General features: G+C 50.5%; 1 protein-coding gene across 3 annotated transcripts in view; it reads right to left on the bottom strand.

Moving 5' to 3' along the window:
* The window catches only part of lama5 (laminin, alpha 5), a 72159-nt gene that overhangs the window by 39351 nt on the left and 12438 nt on the right, over window positions 1–20370 (bottom strand). For 2 of the 3 annotated variants that reach the window (XR_014273932.1, XM_082520003.1), the window contains exons 3-12: window positions 10044–10161; window positions 9027–9145; window positions 8581–8751; window positions 7662–7759; window positions 3175–3290; window positions 1330–1448; window positions 1164–1254; window positions 951–1085; window positions 347–406; window positions 1–129 (exon numbers count right to left, since the gene is read on the bottom strand). The exon at window positions 1–129 is cut by the window's left edge and continues 12 nt beyond it. Coding sequence is in view for 2 of the 3 variants with exons in the window: in XM_082520003.1 (XP_082376129.1) it covers window positions 1–129; window positions 347–406; window positions 951–1085; window positions 1164–1254; window positions 1330–1448; window positions 3175–3290; window positions 7662–7759; window positions 8581–8751; window positions 9027–9145; window positions 10044–10161 (1156 nt within the window). In the remaining variant the exon portion in view is untranslated. The remainder of the gene's footprint in view (window positions 130–346; window positions 407–950; window positions 1086–1163; window positions 1255–1329; window positions 1449–3174; window positions 3291–7661; window positions 7760–8580; window positions 8752–9026; window positions 9146–10043; window positions 10162–20370) is intronic. The other variant, XM_082520004.1, reaches the window with a different exon arrangement.

The following is a 20370-nucleotide window of genomic DNA, read 5'->3' on the forward strand; positions in this document are numbered from 1 at the left end:
GCCCGTAGAAGCCCGGCGCGCAGGCGTCGCAGTGGTCTCCGGTGAAACCCGGTTTGCAGATGCAGGTCCCGGTCCGAGGGTCGGCCCTGCACGAGTTCTCCACGGTTCCTGCGGCGCTGCACTCGCAGTCTGCACACAGAACACAGCCTCGCTTAGACGTTCCTCTCAGTGAACTCACCTCAGGCTCCTCCTGCAAACCTGAGCGAGTGGCTGCAGGAGAGCGTGGAACATCCACGCTGAAGTCAAGGTCAGCTGACAGATCTGTGTTTATCAGTGAAACCGTCTGTGCACTAAACACATCACTTATATTTAGCAGCACAGACACGTGTGTGTGTTGCACACTCACTGATGATCTCTCCTGCTGGTCTGGCCTCCCCGTTGATGGTGGTGGGGTGTGTGGGGCTGGCTGTAGGGCAGAGACAGCAGAGGTCAGGTTGTGTAAGCACAGCGGTGAGCCTGCTCTGATGTGATTTGTGGATGTGAATTCTTTGGTTGTGATCTGCTTTCTTCTAAATTTACAGTCATAAAAAGCTGCGATCAAACTTCTTTGGGCTCCTTTAGTGAACCTCGAATCCTCTGAGCTGTTCGGCTGTACTGTACTTATGATCGCTGCAGTTCCAATGTTAGAGGGAGTTTAGGTTAAGAGGGCTAGTCTGTCCATACGTGTTCTTCTAGTTTAACTTCCTATACTAGAGCCCCGCCCACACCTGTACCCGCCCCTCCCGTCCCTCGTGGTCCTCTGCCTGCTGCTGTGTGTCTTTGTTCCTCCCCTTTTGTTCTGGTTATGTGTCAGTCAAACAAAGTTCCTGGGTCTGCAGCACAGCGCCACCCGCAGGGCGCCCACAGCAGCTGTGTTCACAGCACCTAGTGAGTGCATTTGTTTGAGGCTGAAGCTGCAGGGAACCCTCCAGGAAGTGACCCGCTGGCTTTGAGGTGTTTGTGAAACTCACGGTAACACTCGGGGAAGCCGGTGAAGCCGGCGGCGCACGAGTCACAGTTCTCCCCGGTGTAGTTCGGTTTGCAGAAACATCGCCCGGTCAGATCCTCACAGGTACCGTCTGTAAACTCCACATCACAGTCACAGGCTGTGGGCGGGACGAGAGATTAGGAGGATGGGACTGAAGAAGATGACCTCTGTGTGTGTGTGTGTGTGTCAGGCTCACGTGAGCAGGCCAGCGGCGAGTCGATGGCGTGGTCAGGTGACCTGTAGTAGGTGGGGACGCAGCGCTCACAGTTGACTCCAGTGGTGTGATGCTGAGAGGGAAAAGTTCCCATTACAGTCAGTCATCGCAGGTCACACACTAACACAGTTTCAGGTGTGTCAGGTACCTGACAGTTGAGGCAGACTCCGCCCCCTCTGTAGTGTCCATGGATGTCGAGGCTGGCTCTCCTCTCGTCCACCTCGGGGTCATAGTAACAGTCGAAAGAGTGACGGTGGCAGTTGCAGGCTGCAGGTGAGAACACAGACAGGTGAAGACACACCTGAAGAAGAAACACTCGCAGGTGTGACCAGGATACACCTGCGCTTCAATTACATCCTCATTCACACTCGAGAGTCACTCCTGAGATTCAGAGGAAACCACGAAGCAGACACAGCTGGCTGCGTCACGCACGACATCATTGACCAATCAGCACCTCTCATTCCTCTAACCAACACACACACACACCCCTGGGGGAAACCCCGACAGCACACACTCGATCATTAAGGTAAACTCTGCACTCGTCTGCTCAGCTCTTCCTGTTTCCTGTGACAGGCGCTGTTTAGCAGATTACAGGCCGCCGAGGGTCACATGATCACACGTTTGTCTGAACACAAAGTCAAACACGCACACACTGTTTCATGTCTGATTACAGTCAGGCTGCTCCTCCAGCTGCTGCCACATCTGCACCATGAGCTCAGGTAGCTTCCAGGTGTGATGTTGAGGCTGTTATTCCCACACGTGAGACGAAGGCAGCAGCGTTTACCTGTGTGGAGCACACACAGTTATCCACAGTAATCCCAGAAAAACGTTCCAGCTTTGGAATGTTGTGTAAACTGCATGCTGATCCTGGGAAAGGGCGGGACGGGCGTTTCAGACATTTCTAATCTGTCTGAAACGCCCGATAACACCTGCGAGCGGTTTCTGTGGAGACAGACTCAGACGCTGCCGGCTCGGAGGAACCTGCCGTCATTATTGGGCTGCAGGATGAGGAGTGCTGGTTTATTCAGCCGGCACCGCCCGGACGCTGAGAGGCAGATAAGCGCTCCCGAGAGTCCGTCTGGACCTCTGCTGTGCTCTCCGCTATCTGGGACAAAGTTCACACGTGTCACATGTTCCACGCTAGGATTAAGTGGGGGGTTGTTCTCACACCCGAGCAGGAGCCAGCATTTAAAATAACAAGACAGGTAAGTTATTAAGGACAGTCTGTATGTTTGTGAGCGTGCTCAGGAGGCGGAGCCTCACACCTAGAACAGAAACAGCTGTTTCCGTTTTTACAGACCGACGCCTCCCCCTCTGACGGCGGCTCCGGGCCGACCCTCGGCGACCTCCGGTGACCTCACTGATACCCTTGTTGGTCTTTGTTAAATATAACTGCAGCTCTGATAACAGACGGCGCTCTCGTGTACACATAAGCAGAGCTCTGAACAGGATCAGACGCTGAGCGCCACACGATGTAGTCATTTAACCTTTGACCACTCAAAAACACACCTGAACTCTACAGATGAGGCTTTCCACAGACACAAACATGGGTGTGCCGTGGGCCCCCCACTGTCACCAATTGGAGCCAGCCTGGAGGTGGAAACAGCTGGTACAGATCCTGCTCACATCAGCTCAGTGGATGGAGACACACAGTTTACTGTTTGTGGATGGAAACCTCAACACTGACGTTTACCTGAAGCCCCCACACACAGACCTCTGAACACACACCTGGACCTACAACACCGGGCAGAAAACGAGGAACACACGCAGGCTCTTAAATCGTGGCGACTGGGCTTTCATCGAATCAGCAAAGATGGCCAGAGCACATGGGCGGAGCTGCCCGTCACAGCGGACGAGCGGCAGATTGAAAAGCCCAGCGAGGATGTTCTTAATTCACACGGACCCGCGAGGTCACCTGACCCCACGCAGGAAGCACATTTCTCTGCAGGGGTCACGACCCCGTGTGTGTGTCTGTGTGTTTGCACGCACTCACGTTCACACTCGTTGGCACTGTAGGTCGTGGCTGGTTTCCATGCCAACTGGTGGTATCCAGGGCAACACTGGTCACAAGATACGCCGCAGGTGTGATGCTGACAGTCGCACTGCAACCTGTAAACAACAGAGTGAAAGGGTTAATGCACACACGCGCGCACACACAATATGACATCTGCATCCATGCTTCATTAAAGTACATTAAAGCCGTACTTCAGCAAAGTACTTGAGTAAAGGTACTCAGTTACAGTTTGATCTGCTTGCCCGTCACCGTCTCCGGCCACCTCGACATCTGGAGGTCAGCTGCTTCAAGGAAACGACATTAAATGGTGCGCTTCCACCTGGTTCGGTACTTCCTGTCTGGGCTCCAGCAGCTGTGCGATCACGCAAAGTGTGAGCGATAAAGCGCAGACAGAGATCGGCTCGTCAGGCGTGTTTACGGCAGGAATGCGCTGGCCTTGAACTCAATCCTCAGTCCTGTGTGTCAGTGTGTGCGATGGCTGTGTAATATCTGAGTGTGCGTTCCTGGCAAACAGCCCGAGGGCGAGTCCAGAGTGTCGCTTCTGCAGACCTCACGCCGCGCTCATCTCAGCGAGCTGAACCAACGCTGTGTGCACTGGATCTCTGCGGAGGCGAGGCCCAGCACGCTCTTCTTACACCGGATGTGTGAATAACGCAGAGCTGCAGCAGAAAGCCAGCAGAGCTTGGTGTGACAGGTGAAACCTGCTGGTTACACGTAAATATGTGACATCACACAGATGATATTTCCTGTGTGTAACCCTGACGTGTCAGAGGCGCGCTCGGCGCTGCGTGCGCTTTACAGCTGCTCTCAGATTGATGTTTGGTTTCACCTTCAGTTCAGGATCACAGCTCAGGGGCCACATCTGGATTCTTCATTCACAGCTGGTGTGTGTGTGTGTGTGTGTGTGTGTGTGGTCGCGGCACATATTCAGTGATAATCCGTCAGAACCACGAGCGCTCTGAAGCTCTGACGTGCACATCCTCAGGAGTCCACCTCGCGTCAACGCAGACTCTGCTGTGATTGGCCTGCTGATTCCAGCTGCTTCATTGAATTAATGAGAGAATAACAAACAAAGCATCCGTGTGAGCACACACTGACGATCAGAAGTGTGTCTAACCTGTCAGCGAGGTCGCCTGAGCTCTGACTTGCAGACTGTTTAAAACTCTAAAAAGCGAGCGTGCTCTGGAAGCGGCGTTCAGCTCCTTCAGCTGTGGCAAACTGTGGGTATGACGAGCATTCGGGTATTTTAAACAGAGGCACGGAGCAGGCGTGTGGTTTATGTTCTTATCAAAATGTTCAAACATTCCAATAATGGGATGAATGAGGGTCGGCGAACACGTCCGGGAACCAGAGCAGGTCGTGTCTTTGGCTGCGGTGTGCAGGCAGGCGTCAGAGCGATAAAGGAATTCGAATAAATCTCTCCTGACCTCGCTTTGTGTCAGAGCGCAGGAATGCAGAGCAGCGTCAGCCTGGACACGTTTGAAGGCTGCAGGTGAGCAGACGCTGCACAGCTGGGCTCATCAGCAGCAGGTTAAAGGTCATAAAACACAGGAAGGGCTCTGCAACAACACAGACATGCTGCACATGGAATTTCTATTATTTTTATTGAGCCTTCATTTGACGGCAGCCCCGTCTGCTCATCTCCAGCTGCACCACTTTGTCCAGGGACACTGATGCTGCCCCGGAGTTTCATACATTGTTCTGAGCACACGAAGGCTTCAGACTGAGCCCATGGTGGAGTGCCCTCCCTCTCTCCTCCACCCTTCCTTTTCCATCACAGGTGAAGTTCCACGCTTCTCTGACTGATGAGAGACCTGGCGAGCTCAGGACTGCTGCGCTCAGCGATAAACCGCAGTTTAAACCAGGAAAGCCACCAGTGCAGCTGCACGGCGCCTGCGGCCTCTCAGAGCTGCAGCCCCGAGGACCATTTCATACAAACCCCAGCATCAGCTGAACACCACGGCACCGAGTCTGTGAGCCGGTACCTGCCCGCTACACCACGCAGACCGAAACACACTACTTCCTGCTGGGAGCGACATGTGCACTAAACTCGGTAACATCATCATATCTCTTCATTCAGTTTGGCACAAATGTCAGGAGAGCTGTGCCTGGAGCAGAGACACCAACCACACGTCCTCCCTTTCACTCACAGTCTTTATTCTCTTCAGGTTGTGCAGCAGGAAGTTTGCAGCTTCGCGCCTCTACAGATTTGAACTTTCAGCTTTGGACAGTAAATGAAACAAACTGCTGCCTGTTGAAACCACGAAACAGAAATATGAGGGAAAGCTTGAGCTCTGTCACTGATTTGTAGCCCCAGAGATTTCCTGACCTCAGGGTTAACAACTGGAAATGGAGCCACCTGGATGTCTTTATCGACTGTCAATTAACGCGCAGCTTAAATATCTCCAGGATGTCGGCGTGACGGCGGAAAGAGTCCCAGCAGCTGCGAGTGTCTCTGCTGTGCATCACATCTCCCCCTCAAATCGCAAATGAATCATGTTTAAAAGCAGCTCCGCACCAAGCTGTGTCCACACTCCCTCAATGAGTCTGTACGTGTGTGTGTGTGCGTTGACACGATGCATGGGTAATAATTTGCACTGCGCACAGGAAAGAAATGGAAAACAAACAGCAGGACTGCACGTCTGTGCATGCAGAGGAAACAGACGCGTATTCATGTTTCTGTAATGATGACAGCTAAACACCGGCTTAAGTCTTAACACACACACACACACGCACGCACGCGCACACACACGCACACACAACAGCAGCCCCTCGCTCAGTTTTTGCATTTGCGCTCGCTCGCATTGTGTCGTTCGCGCTCTCAACATTTCTGCCCGTGCGCGAGCAGCTCTTTCTCTACACCGTTATATTTGTGCCACAAAACCAGCCAATCACAGACTTGGATGCAAAAAAATCTGATTGGCTGTTCTGGTCTCCAATCAGCTCGAAATGGCGAAATGCAATATCCCAGAATCCAGAAATGGATTCTGGGATATCTGGGAGCAACGCAGAGGGGCGGAGTTTGAAATATTACTCTTTCTGGGTCACAAAATAAACTTTTAAGATATTTTCATGCGAGAATGTGTCTACCCTCATTCATGCTGTGTGTTCTGTCTGCCTGTGTTTATTGTTTGTATTTTGGACGTTTGTTACTTTGAGTTCAGCATTAAAGCTGTTTGAGTTCACGTTTGTCTCCGGAGTCTGCACTTTGGGTCCTCCTCCTGCCTGCACACAGCCGTTCATATCATCTTGTCTTTATTTTTAGTTAGCGCCTTAAACACTTCAAGCTGTAAGCTAATGATAGTTATATAAGAGCAGAACGTTTTACGTCCAATGGATGATGATCTGACTAGTCGACTGTCAAAATAATCGTTTGTGGCAGCTCTGTGGGTGACAGGTGAATGAAAGATTTGACAGAGAGAGAGAGCTGTGCATGAAGTGTGATTTTTATCATGGTGGAAGCAAAACAGCAAAGGTCAGAGTGAATCCATGATGACGTTTATCAAACGTGAAGTGTAGTTTGGATCTTCTTTTGCTTCTGGTTCAATGAATTTTGGGTGGAGAGAGATAAAACCTGCAGCTCAGAATCGAGCGCAAAAAAGACGTAAACACAGCGCAGACCCGACGCATCAGAGTCAGCGAGCTGTCGGCTTTCAGCCCCGACGGCGTGTCCGTGTATGGGCCGTCGGGTGAGAAAGCCGAGAAAGAGAACGCTGATTCTGATGCGTCGGTCCGCTCTGTGTTTACGTCTTTGAGCGGAGTCCGTTACCTGCTCTCATTCACTGTTTGGTGGTTGTTGAAATAGTTTTGTGAGCTTTAACCTGAGATTCTGGCAAAATTCATTTATATTTAAAAGTCAAATTGGTCGCACTCTAGAGCCCTGCTGTGGATCACTTCCATCTTCACAACACCTGTACAAGGGAACATGTTTCCATGACTCACCTGTTTAAGCTGGATTAAAGTTGTCATATCTGGGGGCGTGGCCTCTTTGAAAGAGTTTCCTAGTTTTGTGGTTTGGACAACTCCAGAGTGATTACGCTGCTAGCTGTAGCTCACCTGTATCTGACATCCAGGCGAGCTTTGCTCAGACGTACGTGGTGACGGAGTTTACTGAGCAGCTGCAGGTTCTGTGAGGCCATGCTGAGCTCCTCTGAATGCCAGCTGTACCCTCGTTTGCCAGCACATGCTCAAACACAGCTAGCATTTATTTCCATCGCAGGTATGCAAATTTATAAGAGCGTGGCACACAGCCAACCCTCACACAGGAGTACCTGACGCCTTTCAGATCACAGCTCCGGGGAAAGAGGTGAGTGTGTGTGTGTGTGTGTGTGTGTGTGTGTGTGTGTGTGTGTGTGTGTGTGTGTGACTCCAAGAGACAAACACAGTGAACGAGTGTGTGTGTGTGTGTGTGTGTGTGTGTGTGTGTGTGTGTGTGTGTGTGTGTGTGTGTGTGAGTTAAATCTTACTTGTAGGGGTTGCTGGGGTCTTTGGCGTTGCAGGCCTCAGCATGCCCGTTGCACACACAGCGTCCTCCGATACTGATGTCTTTGATGCTGTAGTAATACTAGAACACAGATCACAGCAGGAGCTGACTCAGAAACACTGCTGGCAGCTTCAGGGTTCTCTGCTGCCTACAGTCACTTCAAAGAACAACAAGACTCATGCTGGGACAACTCACACACTGACTCTTCATCACAATTTGACACCAAGTTCTCTGCATCGCTTTCCTAAACGTCCAGATGTTGATGACGTCTCTTGTTGTGAAGGCGTATCACATCCATCCATCCAACCATCCATGCATCCATCCATGCATCCAACCATCCATCCATGCATCCATCCAACCATCCATCCATGCATCCATCCAACCATCCATGCATCCATCCATGCATCCATCCATGCATCCAACCATCCATCCATCCATCCATCCAACCATCCATGCATCCATCCATGCATCCATCCATGCATCCATCCATCCAACCATCCATGCATCCAACCATCCATCCATGCATCCATCCATCCAACCAACCATCCATGCATCCATCCAACCATCCATGCATCCAACCATGCGTCCAACCTTCCATCCATCCATGCCTCCATCCATGCATCCAACCATCCATCCATCCAAACATCTATGCATCCATCCATCCAACCATCCATCCAACCATCCATCCATGCATCCATCCATGCATCCAACCATCCATCCATCCATCTTACAGCCTTGTAGGATTCATTTAACAGACTTGAGGAGCATGAGCTCATCTTTACTGTTTGTTGTGATCAGTCCAGAAAACGCAACATGTAGCAGTAAACACCCAACAGCAGCAAATCAGCAAACTATGATGTCACTGTGTGCTGACTGATGATTGGTTTGCTGCGGTGCCTTACCCTGCGGGTGACGGTGGGGTCGCGGAGCGCCTTGCCCATCAGGTGACCCAGCAGCGTGTTGGTTCTCAGGAAGCGGAGCCTGATGTTTGTGGCCTTGGTGAACTCCCTCAGTACTGGCGAGTACGAAAAGTTCATCGCCCCGGGACGGCCGTTCACCAAAGACACGACGATCTGAGGACAAAGACACGAAACCTGCAAACACCTGGCAGCTGATCGTTCCTCGGGTCAGCTGACCAATTCCTTGAACTGATGTTAGCTAACAGCTCAGAATTTCAACCTTTAGTCACTGTCTGCTTTTTTCTCACTTTCTGAGCATTATTTATCCATTTGGACCACTCGCTCGTTCCTTTGGCTGATAGATTTCTACGTCCTCCTCACTCATCTTTCTCCCAGCTAACCTGATCTCATTACAGAGTCGTTGTAATCTGATCACGTGATTGTCTCACCTCTCCATTCTCCAGCGGCACGATGCGTGAATACTCGATGGTGCAGACGATGTCATCATCGTGGCTGATCCTCTCAATGGTGCTCTGTCCAAAACGCTCGATGCAGTCTCTCTTGGAGGCTACACACACACACACACACACACACACACACACACACACACACACGAAAACAGAAAAGTGTGAGGCGTCCTCAGGATCCACTTCAGTTGATGATTAGAGCATCTCCAAGCAGCTGCTCTCAAACCCTAACATCACAGCTGGAGTCATGTTAGTGAACACCGTTCAGCTGTTTCCACACATTGTCAACAGAAACTACAGGTGCTCATCCTCAAAAAGCTCAGAAAAGCACAGCATCACACTGTGGCTGGGCCCATAGCAGGATGCAGTGATGTCAGCAGATGTGGGAGGAGCTAAGGCAAGAAATTCACCAGCGATTGGTGGATACAGCCCTAAATTCTACATGGAAATACCCCGAAATACTGCGAGTAATCCTATGTAATGTCCGCTTCTCAGAGCTTCTGAACTATAGGCTGATCTTAGCACCAGCACCAGTTACTGCACCAGTACCAGCACAGACCCTGGTAGAAGAGAGAAAACAGAGGTGCAGAGATTATTCTGCAGCATTCTTTCAAATTAAAAGTCAAGCTAACCACATTTATGATATGAACGCCTGCATTAAGCCGTCACCTTTTCATTTATCTGCCACCACCTCAGACACCTGGTGTGAGTCTGAATGAGGCACACATCTGCTAGTTAAACATCACGCTGCGACCTGCTGGCAACAGTCCTGGAATTCCCCTCCAGCTCACCTGAACTGACGGCTGCCACAGCCAATCAGCTGGCAGGCCTGTGATGTAATGCCCCTCCCCCCGGCCCCCGGGCTGCTATTTAACTGAGGTTAGAAGAAGAGTTAGGGTGACCCACAGGAGGTCAGGACGCTGGAATCTGACAGAGTTCGGTCCTCAGCTGTCGGGGTCGTACAGGTGAACATGCATGCAAGCGTGTGCTGTTACTCACAGGCGAAGTACTGCCACGGCTGGTAGGTCTGCCCGAAGTCCACGGATCTCTCCAGAACCCAGAGGTCAGGCCGCGGAGAGTTGGCGAATTTGATCAGCACGTATGCCACGTGGAAGAGCTGCAGAGATACCGAAGAAGAAGAAACGCTGATGAAAAGCACTTTGACCTGGTTTGGACCGTCGATGGAGGAACAGCAGGACTCACTTTAAAGCAGGAAAAACAAGAAAAAACAAAACGACAAGACTAAAAGGAGGGAGAAGACGGCGCTGTTCACTGCTTCCTGGACTCTGCGTCAGCGCTGTGTGATGTTACAAACTCGACCCGACACCAAGCAAAGACAGCCAGTTTATACAGGGGCAGCAGTGTGCCATCATTTATGAACCATCATCAAAACCACTAAATCACTGAGATGTTGAGTTTTCACAATAATGACACAACAACATAAAAAACACCTTTCAGCTTTTAATTTCAAAAAGTTTTTCTGGCTGCAGTTCTGTCATTAGCTAACGAGCTACTGCAGCGAGGGTGGATCAGTAACCAGTACCAGGTGACTCCATCACCATCCTGTCTTTGATGTGAGCATGTTAGCTGCATCCACAGGCTGTGACAGCATCACAGCAACATCCAATCACTATCCTTCGCTCTGAGCCTCAGCTGAAGCGCAGGCTTCACTGCACAGGACTCACTGCAGCCTCTGCTGGACGCTAGAGGAACTGCAGGTTTTAGAGTTTGCGTTTGAGGTCGACGTTTGGAGAGGATGAACAGAAAATGTACTGTCACTGTGGGCGAGGATGCAGGACGTACACAGGGCCCAGGAGGCGCAACCAGAATAAAGTCACAATACAACAAAAAGATGAAAGATAAATATCAAGTATAAATATGAAGTGCACATGTATGATTCTGTAGAAAAATACTTGTAGTTTCTTGTCTAGAAAATATTAAATATAAATGCATTTTGAAGAAGAAAGAAGGAGTGGGCTGGATGGAGATGAACGTTAGAGAGCTGCTCAGGGAGACGCTGGCTTGCTCTGAGCTAAACAGCTGACCTCTGTGAGGAGGCGCACGTGTCATCAGCTGCCGTCACAGAGCTGAGCCGGAGCTCCTAACGTGCTCCTGCCGACACCTTTTCTCCTCACCCATCACCCCCCCGTTCATTCCCAAAGCTGATTGGACGGTGATGACAAACCATTGTGTCTGACCTTGAGATCACTCCCCAGCTGCAGCAGAACAAACTAAAGCGACAAAGAAACGCGATAACACGAGCTCTGACGTCCCGTGTGAGGCCTCGCTCACAGCTCACTGCTGATTGGTTCAAAGCTTCACACGTTCCTGGCTCACGCCTGAATGATGCCAAAGCCTTCATCGGTCCCACCGTACCTAAAAATAAGCACCCATTGAGCAGAGAAATGCTCAGAGTCTCATTAATGTGGAAAAACTCAAACATTTGATTTGTTACATTTTAAAGCTTCAGATCAAAGATGTGAACTTTAACATCCACAGTCTGAGTCCGTTTGTCATCTTGGCCCTCTGGAAACACACAATTCAATTCAATTTTATTTATATAGCGCCAAATCACAACATAAGTCGCCTCAAGGCGCTTCATAGGTACAGAGAAAAACCCAACAATCATATGACCCCCTATGAGCAAGCACTTTGGCGACAGTGGGAAGGAAAAAATCCCTTTTAACAGGAAGAAACCTCCGGCAGAGCCAGGCTCAGGGAGGGGCGGGGCCATCTGCTGTGATTGGTTGGGCTGAGAGAAGGAAGACAGGATAAAGACATGCTGTGGAAGAGAGACAGAGGTTAATAACAGATATGATTCAATGCAGAGAGGTCTATTAACACATAGTGAGTGAGAAAGGTGACTGGAAAGGAAAAACTCAATGCATCATGGGAATCCCCCGGCAGCCTACGTCTATTGCAGCATAACTAAGGGAGGATTCAGGGTCACCTGGTCCAGCCCTAACTATATGCTTTAGCAAAAAGGAAAGTTTGAAGCCTGATCTTGAAAGTAGAGATAGTGTCTGTCTCCTGAATCCAAACTGGAAGCTGGTTCCACAGAAGAGGGGCCTGAAAACTGAAGGCTCTGCCTCCCATTCTACTTTTAAATACTCTAGGAACAACAAGTAGGCCTGCAGAGCGAGAGCGAAGTGCTCTAATAGGGTGATATGGTACTACAAGGTCATTAAGATAAGATGGGGCCTGATTATTTAAGACCTTGTATGTGAGGAGCAGGATTTTGAATTCTGGATTTAACAGGAAGCCAATGAAGGGAAGCCAAAACAGGAGAAATATGCTCTCTCTTTCTAGTCCCTGTCAGGACTGTCAGGACACAAAGCTGCCTCACAGGTCGAGTTTACCTCAGGTGATGAGAGGCGTGGCTCTGAGCGGTTCCTGCTCATGATTCACGACATTAGTAAATAAACATAATAATGAACACAACGGTAAATTATGATGATCAGTCATCCTGAGCACTTGCAGCCTGACAGTTGCAGATGATCTCTGCTCTTCGTCTCTCCCAGTCTTTGATCAGCCGTCGTCGGAGCTTGGGCCCGTCATCTCCACTTCCTCCTTTTAAAGGCGAGCGCTGTCAGAAGTGATGACAGCAGGAACGCAGAGAGGCTGACAATGACGGGAGTCCGGGGACAGGAGGGCCGTCCATCCATCTGCATCTGTCCAACAGTTTGTCCTCTTTTTAAACAAAGCCTTAAAGTCGTGGAATGCAGAGTCTCAGCAGTAGAACTCCATATTTCTATTCTTGGAGCAGCTTTGCATGATTCTTCTTCTGGTGCAGTCGAGCACATGACCATCCACCGTCAGAGCAGAAACTGTTGTTGTAAAACACATTTCTGACCTTTAACCTGCTAAATTTAAGAGCTCCACATAAACACGCCCCTGCCCCCTTTATTTTCTCTTTCTCTGGGTGAGTTCTGATTGGATAGAAGAAACAAGAGAACGAACCTTTTTATTGTTTTTGGCTTTCAGGTCTGATTGAATGAAACAGGAAGTTGATTCTGGAGATTTTTTTTATCATAGTGTTGGAGTCAGAGAGGAGCAGGACGGACCTCGCAGAGCAGCTTTCACCATGAATGTGCTGACGTGGAGCAGGCTCAGAGGTGCCGCGGTTTGGTTTCCGCCCCTGTCCATCTCCGGCTCTCTGTGGGAGCTCGTCTGAACAAAAGTCTCACTGACCCTTTTTCCATCGCACGTCCTCAGCAGTTATGGATCAGTGACGGCCTCAGTGCTGAGGAAACATCAGACTGAACCTCGGTGCTGAGGAAACATCAGACTGAACCTCGGTGCTTAGGAAACATCAGACCGAACCTCGGTGCTGAGGAAACATCAGACCGAACCTCGGTGCTGAGGAAACATCAGACCGAACCTCGGTGCTGAGGAAACATCAGACCGAACCTCGGTGCTTAGGAAACATCAGACCGAACCTCGGTGCTGAGGAAACATCAGACCGAACCTCGGTGCTTAGGAAACATCAGACTGAACCTCGGTGCTTAGGAAACATCAGACCGAACCTCGGTGCTTAGGAAACATCAGACTGAACCTCGGTGCTGAGGAAACATCAGACCGAACCTCGGTGCTTAGGAAACATCAGACTGAACCTCGGTGCTGAGGAAACATCAGACCGAACCTCGGTGCTGAGGAAACATCAGACCGAACCTCGGTGCTGAGGAAACATCAGACTGAACCTCGGTGCTTAGGAAACATCAGACCGAACCTCGGTGCTGAGGAAACATCAGACCGAACCTCGGTGCTTAGGAAACATCAGACCGAACCTCGGTGCTGAGGAAACATCAGACCGAACCTCGGTGCTTAGGAAACATCAGACTGAACCTCGGTGCTTAGGAAACATCAGACCGAACCTCGGTGCTTAGGAAACATCAGACTGAACCTCGGTGCTGAGGAAACATCAGACCGAACCTCGGTGCTTAGGAAACATCAGACTAAGTCTGTGTTTGTGGGCAAACAGGAGCCGCAGGATCATCTGCAGGTCATTCAAACCCACTTTCCCGGATTCAGCACGGAGCGAGGACGCCGCCTCAACACAGCTCACGGTTAGGGCCTGCATGGTCCCAACAGCGCTTCTAACTAACGAGGGTCGATCATGTGTGTCTTCATATGTGTGTGTGTGTGTGTCTGTGTGTGCGCATGTGTGTGTGCGTGTCTGTGTGTGTGTCTGTGCGTGTCTCCGTGTGTGCGTGTCTGTGTGCGTGTCTGTGTGTGTGTCTGTGCGTGTCTCCGTGTGTGCGTGTCTGTGTGCGTGTCTGTGTGTGTGTCTGTGTGTGTGTGTGTCTCTGTGTGTGTGTGTGTGTGTGTCTCCGTGTGTCTCTGTGTGTGTGTCTGTGCGTGTCTCTGTGTGTGTGTGCGTGTCTCCGTGTGTGTGTGTGTGTCTGTGCGTGTCTCCGTGTTTGTGTGTCTCTGTGCGTGTCTGTGTCTCTGTGTGTGTGTGTCTCTGTGCGTGTCTGTGTGTCTCTGTGTGTGTGTGTGTGTCTCTGTGTGTGTGTGTGTGTGTGTGTGTGTCTGTGTGTCTCTGTGTGTGTGTGTGTGTCTGTGTGTGTGTGTGTGTGTCTGTGTGTGTGTGTCTCTGTGTGTGTGTGTGTGTGTGTGTGTGTGTGTGTGTGTGTGTCTCTGTGTGTGTGTGTGTGTGTCTGTGCGTGTCTCCGTGTGTCTCTGTGTGTGTGTGTGTGTGTGTGTCTCCGTGTGTCTCTGTGTGTGTGTGTGTGTGTGTGTGTGTGTCTGTGCGTGTCTCCGTGTGTCTCTGTGTGTGTGTGTGTGTCTCTGTGTGTGTGTGTGTGTGTGTCTCTGTGTGTGTGTGTGTGTGTGTGTGTCTCTGTGTGTGTGTGTGTGTGTGTGTGTGTGTGTGTCTGTGCGTGTCTCCGTGTGTCTCTGTGCGTGTCTGTGTCTCTGTGTGTGTGTGTGTGTGTGTGTGTCTGCGTGTCTCCGTGTGTCTTTGTGTGTGTGTGTGTGTGTGTCTGTGTGTGTCTGTGCGTGTCTCCGTGTGTCTCTCTGTGTGTGTGTGTGTGTGTCTGTGTGTGTCTGGCCCCTCACTGGTTTAATAATTGTACACATTCCTTGGTGGCTCCACATTCCTGGTGCCACAGGTAACTATGGCGATAAGCATGGAGACGCACAACAAAGATACAGCGTGAGGAGGAGGCGACGTTTCAGCAAACACCAATAAGAGAGCAGTAAGAAGGTCACCTGATTCACTGAAGTCACGCAGGTTATAGTCACCTGCACCACAGAGATCATGTGACCTGGTCACTTTGTGGAATACAGGAACATTTAAAAGCTGTGAAATATGAACAAAGTGCAGATTCTGAGTACATGACATTTACATATCGGAGTACTTCGATAAAGTACACAACTCACGGAAATGTAGGCCGTCTTATAAAGACACGAGCAGCAGCTGCATCTGTCTGCACAGATGTGCTCCCTGAGTCCATCTCAGGGGTCAGCAGGACAGCCATGTGGCTAATCTGAGTTCTAATCTGTGTAATCTGAGTCTGCAGACGGACTGCAGGGCCAAAGCAAAGAGCAGCTGCTAACAACAAGAACCACTGATTCACTCCTCGTACAGTTTATCAGTACAGGAGACACGCCAGCTGCTGTGTGTGTGTTTCATTCCTCACAGTCCATCTGTAACATTTATTCATCCAAACTATTCAGCGCCTTCAAGGACGTTTCTAAAGTCTCCATGGGAACGGATAAACCCAGGAACAAAATCAGCGCACAGCAGAAACAGGTTAGCACCGATGCCTCGCAGCAAGAAGGTCCCGAGTTTGATTCCAGCATCAGGCTGGTGTGTTCTGCTCCCACAGTAGTATGAATGGTTGTCTGTCCCCGACCCTGACAAGGATAAGTGGAGGAGAACAGATGGAATCAGGTCTGAGTTATGAATTTAAAGTTAGTGCACTAACAGGAACATCCCCGTCTCTCCCCTCCGGGGCCGGGGTCAGGAATCTCTGTCTAATTCTCTGCTGGAATTCCAAGTCACAATTCCCAGCCTGGAAAAGTCTCCGAGTCCTCTCAGATTTCACTGACAACATTTTGTGACAGTTTCAGGTTTGGCTGTGTGAAGCGAGGCGCCTCTGTGGCCGGGCGTGAAACACGCTGGATTCGTTGGTGCCCGGTGGAACGGTCACAGGTTTAAAGGCCACCGGCGTTCCTGTCAGGTGACAGCTGTGACGCTCCGCGTGTTGGTGATATGTGGATAGTGCATTACTGATTAAAACTACCATTCTCAGCAAGCGTCAGACACTGTGAGTCAGGTTCAGATAAAAACCTCAGTTCAGCTTTGAGAAGAAATTTGTGCTTCTGATGTGAAAAACATGAGAACAAAAAACAGGTCGTTTTTTATAAAGTGCCATCATGCGGCCCTGACACACAAACACAACATTACACGGCTTCGGGCTCTGGTGGAGCACTCCCACATCACAGCTGGAAAAGCCAAAGCTAGCCCCGAGCTAGCTGACCTGCGAGGTCATGAAAAGAGCGCAATTCCTCCGTGAGCAGAGCGAGGATCAGTGCGCATCCATGAAAACATAAACGCTGGTTCTGATTCTTCTACAAGCTGTTCCAGGCCTAAATCCTGGGCGTAGAAACGAGTCCGCATCCTGAAGCTCCACCGCAGTCAAGGCCACAGCCTGCTCCTAGGCGGCCGGCGTGTACACGCTCAAACATGTCAGTCATGTAAAGTTCACGGCTCTGTCCTCAGCTGTTAGGCACGGCGCCGAAAGCTCCGACATACAAACGTGTCGGGGCGAGAGACGAGGGCGCCTTCCAGGAACGTCGCCGTGGTGGAAACACTGATTTCCCCCAAGAAAAAATGCATCTACAACCATAACGGGAAAACTTATCTTCAGCACTCAGCGCCCAAATCCTCCATACCCAATGTCACCGTGGTTATGTACATCTTTATTTACAGTCTATGCTAACAATCTCACAGCTTTCAGTTAAAAGTTGCACTTTTTCTGGATTTGACTGCAGAAGACGTGAGGATTTCTAACAGCGCTGCACGCATTCTCCGGGCCGTTTCATGTGTTCTGGAAAAAGGAAACATTTTTCCAGCTTGTGACAGATAAGACCCTCCCTCCCTCAGAGGAGAAGTCAGCTGAGCACGAAGGGAGGACGGAGCAGAAGGAAGGGAGGCTTCCCATCCTGTGACCTCGACTTTCTCCACGTTCCTGATGCGCTCCTCTTTCATGCGCTCCATCCAGCCGTTATCAGAACAGACGGCTGGGTCACATTCTTTAATTACAGGAGGAGGAAGAAGAGGAGGAGCGATAACAGAGACCGAGTACAGAGAGGTTCACGGAAATGAGCTCCAGACCACAACATGAACATAGAGGTCAGAGGTCAACATCCAGAGTGAGAGAAGATGTCGACGGCCAATCACAGTGCTGACAGGTCATCACAGCTGATCTCAGTCCCTCCTCTTCCTCCTCAGTTTGTGACACACTGATGAGTAATCAGTAACGAGCTTCACGGAGTTTGGAGGCTGACGCTGGTTTAAGCGTCGCAGCCGAGCGGATGGTGATTCGTTGACCTCGGTGTTTTCGTTTGCAGCTGGTGATCGAGGGTCAGTCGGCTCTGGCCAATGACAAACTCAGCTTCACGTTGATGACTGTGGTTCAGCAGTTTAACAAGGTTTAGCCGTTAGTTTGGGTTCGAATGAACGCTGTCAGCGTTTTTTCTGCCTGGAACAGAAAGACAACGTTTGTAAATCCCTGCTGAAGCAGTGACAGAGAGCAGCTTCCTGTTTCTGACCGTGCGATGTCCATCACACTGACAGAAGTCTCCTCGGCGTGCCGAACATTCCCAGTGTGACGGACTGGCTGTTAATGGTGTCTGGCAGTGCTGAGGCCCTCCAGCTGTTGGCCCTGATGTATGCAGCTGCCAGCTTGTTTCTGTCAGTCCTCCGTGGACACCTCAGCATGGCCTAGCGTGGAACACGCCCACTGACGGTGACGGGGTCACCCGTTTAACAGCTGTGGAGATTTATGAAGAGGAAGAGCGCTCAGAGATCACAGGAAGTCCTCCAACGCTTTCAACAGGGCCAAGTTCATCAGCAGCTCCAGCTGTGTCACTCAAACTACGACCATTACTTCAACCATCACTGAGGTGGACGCCGTGGTGACGCTCTGCTGCTCTGTAAGCACTCAGTGAGCTGCAGCTCCGCCCGTGTGGTGGCACGCAAACACACCCCACCTCCACTCCCACCACCTCTTTATGACCCAACTCTGAGAAAACACTCCCACACCTCCTCCCTCTTCTTCAGCTTCCACACCCTGACCAATCTCATTCCAGCTCTCCAGGAAAACAGAGAAAATGGTCCCAGTTAAATGGCAGCACAAACCAGTATAAGTCTACGTCGGGCTGCTCAGACAGCAGGCTGAGAACAGATGTGTCCAGATGTGTTTGATGTGAGAACACCTGCAGTAATCGTCAGCCTCTGTGAACAAAAACTAAGAGCTGTTGAGCCTTCCTCCTCCTCTTCCTCACGCTTTGTCCTGCAAGCCCGGCACCGACGGCGAACTATGAGCTACACGCGACAGACTCCTACCCACCAACCTGCACCACAGGGCCAGGTGTGATGGCGTTTTACACCTGTGATCACTCCCACCCATTCTATTCTGCATTAGCATGTTGCTATCATTAGCCTTCAGCTGGACACACACACACACACACACACACTACACTCTTCCTTTAAGAAGAAGACAAACTTCTCCTTCCACATGGCTTTTTTTATTTTCCATGACCTCAGCGTTGGGACATATAGAGGAGGCGTGTCTGCCGATACTCTGGATACGTCACAGGTCGTGAGCAGGAGGTCAAAATAAAATAAAAACCTGAGATTGTGCAGTGTGTAAACAAAGACCTGTACGTGCTTCCGTTGCTGAACACGACAAATACACACAGCGTGACCTCGTGCCCTCTAAAGTCCACGCCCTCTCTCTCCTTCGTTTCAGCCCCGGCTGAAAAACAAGAAACTCAAACAACGATAGGCCGATATTTACCGTCACATTAGCCCCTCCCTCTCCTCTGAGCTGCCGTTGCCTCCCTGCCCAAGTTTCTTAGTGTGTATTTGCCCTCCTTCATCCCTCCATTCATGGAAAACTCTGATAAATGAAGATGATTGATGGGCTGCTGAGTGTTCCTCCAACGCTGTCCTTCCAGACCTGCAGGATCAACGTTTGAAGGCAGAGATAAGACAAGAAGGGCGCTCAAACTAAGTCACACACGTGGCTTTGCCCCCTTCACATTACTGCACCTGTCAGCGTAACTGACGGAGGATGGACAACAGGAAGCGGTGGAGAGGAGGTCAGTGTGGAGGAGCCGCAGAGGTGAAAAATAACAGCTAGTTAAATTCAGCAGTGAGTGGGACGTGTTCAAAATATCCTGAGCAGATTTAGAGGAGGCGAGTGAGAATAAGTGACCGAGGGTTTCACAGTAAACACCAGAGTTAAATCTGGTTCTTCTGTCTCTCTGAAGGAGCTCATTGTGCACCAGCAGCAGGACATTAGCATCAGACTATTCTTAGCCTGGGCCGGCCGAGCAGGAAGAACACAGTCTGTGGCGTCCTTCAGGAGGACGAGGATGGCGCACAAAAAACCTTCTGTCGAGCCGAACTCGCTCTTCCTCCTCCTGCAGCGTGGAGCTGGACTCTGAAACCCGACCTTCTGTCAGAGACACAGGAAACCCCGATGCTTGTGCTTTGAAGGCCACGCCCACATCTCACCTCATAGCAAACGTATGATTGGTCACTAAATGATCCTGAAGGCTCCAGCAGCCCAAATGCAGTCCAGAGGTGGAGCTCAGCTGAAGCTAGCAGCTACAGCCACCTGTGTCAGCATCCACCTGTCAGCATCCACCTGTGTCAGCATCCACCTGTCAGCATCCACGTGTGTCAGCATCCACGTGTGTCAGCATCCACCTGTCAGAATCTACCTGTCAGCATCCACCTGTGTCAGCATCCACCTGTCAGCATCCACGTGTGTCAGCATCCACCTGTGTCAGCATCCACCTGTGTCAGCATCCACCTGTGTCAGCATCCACCTGTCAGAATCTACCTGTCAGCATCCACCTGTGTCAGCATCCACTTTTCAGCATCCACCTGTCAGCATCCACCCGTCAGTCACAGAGGCCACACTTACCACAGTTGTGCTTGTTCAGGTGTGGTTGACCCTCCAGCTCCTACAGAGGTTTTTCAAATAACACTAAAAATGTTGACCACGCCGCTGACCACGGCGAGACAAGTCGCTCCTGTTATCACTGAACCCTTTACACGTGTTGTGTTTAAAAACAAGGTTTA

The sequence above is a fragment of the Aulonocara stuartgranti genome, assembly GCF_965226115.1.
Source record: "Aulonocara stuartgranti genome assembly, chromosome: 20".
NCBI classification, from domain to species: Eukaryota; Metazoa; Chordata; class Actinopteri; order Cichliformes; family Cichlidae; genus Aulonocara; species Aulonocara stuartgranti.